General features: G+C 43.6%; 1 protein-coding gene across 1 annotated transcript; it reads left to right on the top strand.

Annotated features, from left to right (window-relative positions):
- The first annotated feature begins 71 nt into the window (after positions 1–71).
- FABP5 (fatty acid binding protein 5 (psoriasis-associated)) lies at positions 72–4,617 on the top strand. The gene is made up of 4 exons (XM_011989774.1): positions 72–210; positions 2,909–3,081; positions 3,412–3,513; positions 4,353–4,617. Exons 1-4 carry the CDS (start codon positions 132–134, stop codon positions 4,404–4,406), a joined length of 408 nt encoding a protein of 135 aa, XP_011845164.1. The 5' UTR covers positions 72–131; the 3' UTR covers positions 4,407–4,617.
- The last annotated feature ends 579 nt before the right edge of the window (positions 4,618–5,196 follow it).

Genomic DNA, 5,196 nt, shown 5'->3' with positions numbered 1-5,196 from the left:
AATATTCTTTTGCCTAAAGACTAAACGGCAAAGTTTTCTTTCAACAACTTCTATGTAAAAGATTAATGAGGACAGCACGCTGCCACGCCGACGCCGACCCCATTCTGCACGTCAGTCCGCTCGCGCCCACCATGGCCACAGTTCAGCAGCTGGAAGGAAGATGGCGCCTGGTGGATAGCAAAGGCTTTGATGAATACATGAAGGAGCTAGGTGAGGCACCCGACCTGGCAGCGCCTGCAACGTGGCGTGTTTGTGGCCGTCTGTCCTTCGGTCCCAGTCAGCGTGCCAGATTCCGGGGCAGGAGATGCTCGGCGACCTATCCCCAACCCCTCCCATCTTCCCCACCACGCGGCCGTTGGGTGCAGCGCGCGCAGCACCACGCGGGCAGGCGTCTAGGAGCAGGGAGCGTGCGCGCCTCCTGCCCGCCCGTGGGCCGCAAGATTCCGGAGGTAGTCCACCTCGTGATCCACCTACCTCTCTTATGCTTCTTTCCCCTCGCCCAAACAGCAGCCACTCTGCATTGCTTCCTGTCCTTTAGTGCGCGCACCCGTCACCTCACGCTGCACTTCTTTCGACCGCCTCCAGACGACCCTCTATTTCCCTGTTTTCCTCCTTTACTCATCCTTCCCCTTTCTGCTACTATCCTGGCTCTTCCATTTACCCCATCGTGGCAGCACCCACTCCCCTTTCCCTCCCTGTCGCATCTTTTGTTCCTCTCTGGCGCGCAGGTTGCCCTCCCTTCTTGGGGACGCGGTGCTGGCGCGCAGTTTCCCGCAGAAATCCTGTAGACGGGTCTGAGCGGCGCTGCAGCTTCAGCTTGTATTCCTCTGTCAGCCCCATCTCCCCCAGGTCCTTTGCTCGCCCTCAGCAGTTGAGCCGAACCCTTTGGATTGGCACCCCATGGAACACCAGGGCCCCCGAGAAGCGTGGCACTGGCGGTGCAGACCTGCTGCTGGCACTGCCGGGCCGGGGCACCGCAGTGGGAGGGTGGCCTGTGGGAGGAGCGCAATGAGGCCGACTGTGCCTGGGGGTGGCCATGTGTTGCCATCCTGGTCTCTGCCTCTTGAGGGTGAGGGGGAAGGGGGCAGTGGGCTTTGCTGGAAAACCGTAACAGAAACTGCCTGGCCCTGCTGCGGCAAACTGCATGCAAGATGGGTGTGGCCCTGCGGAAAGCGTTCTGAGGGAGGAGAATCTCAGTAGTAAGATTCATTTCTCTCACTCAAAACAGTGCTTCATTATAAATTACTGTCCTTTTCTGTGCCAGTGACAGATTGCATGCTGATTGAGATAACTGGATAAATTGCAAACAAAAATGGACCTTTGTCACAGGCCACTAGGAAGTGAGATGGAGTTAGCATAGCATGGATCCTCTCTGGAAGGGAGCTTCCAGGCCTAAGGAACGGCTGGGACTTACAAGGTTGCTTCAGAAGCCGGTATCCACAAATGTTAACTGGTTGCTCGCTGGTGAAATAACTACTGTGGCCCTCTATTGATACCTTGTCGCCGTGGCACTTCGGAATCACTCCTTCAGTACCCTTTATCCAAGACAATGTGGTGTTAAGGCTGGTTTATGGTGAATCATAAGTGTATTTATGATACTATCAGTGAAGTAAGAAGGCAGTATTTTTCTTTTTCCTTGTAAACCTACATCAAGATGACTCTGGAAAAAGCGATTTACTGCACATGTCCAATAAATACAGTGTGTGTGTGTGTGTACAAGTTTAAGGCCCAGAGAACAAATTGTAGAAAGCAAATTGTGTGTAGGTATGGAGGGCTTGTTTCCAGGATTCTGGAGTCTTGAAGGTTGTCAAGACTCAGTTCATTAGGGAGCAGTCAGGATGTGAACAGAGCAGAGCCCATTTATTTGTCCAAAGTGAGAGTAAATAATGACTCAATTAACAGCGTAAGGCACCAGCCCTGAGCTGGCCAAAGAGAAGGCTCCAAGGGGAACTTTAAAGCCTGGCTGAGAGTTCTTCATCAAGACAATCACCCTGCGTAGGTTGTAGTCTCATTTATGAAACAGTGATTTGGCCTGGATCTAAGGTTTCCTTATACATGTTAACTAACTCTAAGGGGAAAGAGAGAGATCCTAAATTACATGTTAACGTTAAGGGGAAATTGATAGATCATAAATTAACATACAATTTAATATGGTATTTTATAAATTTCTATTGATTTATAAAGCTATGAAATATTTTTTATATTCAAAGGTAGGATTTTTTTCCCCCATTTGTTAGCATCAAGATTGTGCTGCTGACTTTTAAAAGATTGTGCTGTTCAAGTATCTCAGGATCGATTTCTAATTTGTATAGTCTACTAATCAAATATTTATCGAGAGCATTTATATGCCAGACTGTGTGCTGGAGTCATAGAATGTAATGGTTGGCAGAATCCAGTAAAAAGAAAAAGATTGAGCGAACTCCTGAATTTGCAATTTTGAATGCTTTATCTCCACTTTCTATCAACTGCTTTCAGTAAATAAAATTTGAAAGTCTGCATTTCTTCCCTAACTTTCTGAAAGCCAGCATAGCAGGGTGGCCAAGAGCTCAGATTTGAAGCCAGGGTGCCCAAGAGCTCAGATTTGAAGCCAGGGTGCCCGTGCTCTTGATTCCCAGCTCCATCACTGTCTAGTTGAACGATCTTGGGCAAGTTACTTCAGTACCTCGCTTTCTCATCAGTAAAATGGAGACAGTAACATCTGCCTTTTACAGGGCTGTTGTAAGCTTACCTGAGTTTCATATATGTAAAGTGCTGGCTCATACCATGGGATATGTGTTTACAATAGTTATCAATGAGCAAATAAGTGAAAATATGCTGCACAAAGCATTACAATGGAATTATATTGCTTTTATCATGTAAATGATAACTTTGGTCTTCCTGTTGTTTAACATGACTTAACATTCTACAGGAGTGGGAATAGCTTTGCGAAAAATGGGCGCAATGGCCAAGCCAGACTGTATCATCACTTGTGATGGCAAAAACCTCACCATAAAAACTGAGAGCACTTTGAAAACAACACAGTTTTCTTGTACCCTGGGAGAGAAATTTGAAGAAACCACAGCTGATGGCAGAAAAACTCAGGTCAGTCATGACATGTTATGAAATCGCAGAAGCTTCTAGAATGATAGGCTGTGTCAATAACATTTTACTGTTTATAGGCAAGAACTTAATGAAAAAGTTATGAATTGAGTTTTGTCACATTAGCAAAAGTATCAACTTCATCGTAGAATTGGCATCTTTTATAAGCTACTAGGTTGAAAACCACAAACTATTGTGAATAAAATCAATATGGGTTAATGAAGTAGACTCAGAAAGGAGAAGGTGAAAAAAAAATGTTAATTAATGAGGTTATGAGTCATGGAAACTCTTATAATGTACTTGGAAGATAAAACATATACTTCATTTTTGCAGACTGTCTGCAGCTTTACAGATGGTGCATTGGTTCAGCATCAGGAGTGGGATGGGAAGGAAAGCACAATAACAAGAAAATTGAAAGATGGGAAATTAGTGGTGGTAAGTGTCAAACTGCTGTGTCTTAGCTTCTTGTGTGCATTCGTAGTTCACATAACTGTTCTGTATCACTGATCATTAACAGAACTCAGTTTGGAAGAAAAAAATAACAAGTTAAATACTAGAACACTGATTTTTTGAGACGGAGTCTCGCTCTGTCGCCCAGGCTGGAGTGCAGTGGCCGGATCTCAGCTCACTGCGAGCTCTGCCTCCCGGGTTCACGCCATTCTCCTGCCTCAGTCTCCCGAGTAGCTGGGACTACAGGCGCCTGCCACCTCGCCCGGCTAGTTTTTTTTTTTTTTTTTTTTTTTAGTAGAGTAACACGGTTTCACCGTGTTAGCCAGGGTGGTCTCGATCTCCTGACCTCGTGATCCACCTGTCCCAGCCTCCCAAAGTGCTGGGATTACAGGCTGGAGCCACTGTACCCGGCCAGGAACACTGATTATTAAGAAAGTCCTAGTGGAGATAGAGAAGTGACATGACATAGCAGAGGATTTGGCTGGCGTCTGGGGGAGTTCTTGCTTTGCTGCCACATTACAGTGAAATCTTGGCAAGCCCCCAAACTGCTCTCTTAGACACACATTTTTCGGTATCTTTAAGGAATATTTGCCATGACCAAAAGAATAAAGATATATTCAACACATCAGTTTTCTGTAAAACATGCATATTATAAGCAAAACAACAGCTTCTAGCTTCTCTCAAATCTGTGAATCCTGAAAGAAATTTTCTCCATCTATGAATTAGATTACGTGATTTTGTGGGACTTTGATTCTAATGTTTTAACACCACCACTGCTGGAATATAAGGCTAACCTAACTCTTTAATGTCTTTCCTTCTCCTAGGACTGTGTCATGAACAATGTCACCTGTACTCGGATCTACGAAAAAGTAGAATAAAAATTCCATCATCACTTTGGACAGGAATTAACTAAGAGAATGACCAAGCTCAGTTCAATGAGCAAATCTCCATACTGTTTCTTTTTTTTTTTTTTTTCATTACTGTGTTCAATTATCTTTATCACAAACATTTTACGTGTAGCTGTTTCAAAGTGTGTTGGATTAATTAGGATCATCCCTTGGTTAATAAAGAAATGTGTTTGTGCTAATACATGTTGTATGCATTCTTTAAACCTTACAGGAAATTAGCGATGAGTTTTAATAATTATTAACTGAGTAAAGGCTGGGGAAGTCTTGAGGGTACTATATTAAGATGACACTCTAGCAATTTAGATAGCTACTCTTACAGGAAATACTGTACCAATTATTTAAGCTTTCCCTATACTATTTGAAGTTTGTATGAACTCAGGAATCTTGAATTTCTGGCAGAGACCATTCTCAATAAAAGGTGGCTACAACATAAACTTTATGATTCAAATTAGAGCAAAGGTTTAATTAACCAGCATTGACTAAAATATTTTTTGTGTGTATTTATATACACATATAAATAATATACTATATATAGAATAATCAGAATTCTAGTGAGTCTCTGTTTCTTGGTCCCCAATGCAAATATCCACAGTTCACATTTGGAGAAGCAGGCTGTTGGCCCTGAGCTAAAGCTTTGCATAAATGATCTTTAGGGCAAACGTTAAAGGACTAGTATGACTATATCCATTCTGCAAGTAAGAAAACTGGTTTTTGACTAACTAGTTCAAGGATAGGAGGTAGTAGAGCTGGATTGACAACC

This window comes from Mandrillus leucophaeus, unplaced genomic scaffold, assembly GCF_000951045.1.
Source record: "Mandrillus leucophaeus isolate KB7577 unplaced genomic scaffold, Mleu.le_1.0 Scaffold361, whole genome shotgun sequence".
NCBI lineage: Eukaryota > Metazoa > Chordata > Mammalia > Primates > Cercopithecidae > Mandrillus > Mandrillus leucophaeus.
This window is presented reverse-complemented; position numbering and strand designations above follow the sequence as displayed.

What these genes read in the sequence shown, in the direction of transcription:
- FABP5 (XM_011989774.1), top strand. Translation starts at nt 132, where the DNA reads ATGGCCACAGTTCAGCAGCTGGAAGGAAGATGGCGCCTGGTGGATAGC. An exon ending in CTGATGGCAGAAAAACTCAG is followed by an intron (nt 3,082 to 3,411) that starts GTCAGTCATGAC and finishes TCATTTTTGCAG; the next exon opens with ACTGTCTGCAGCTTTACAGA. An exon ending in AAGATGGGAAATTAGTGGTG is followed by an intron (nt 3,514 to 4,352) that starts GTAAGTGTCAAA and finishes TCCTTCTCCTAG; the next exon opens with GACTGTGTCATGAACAATGT.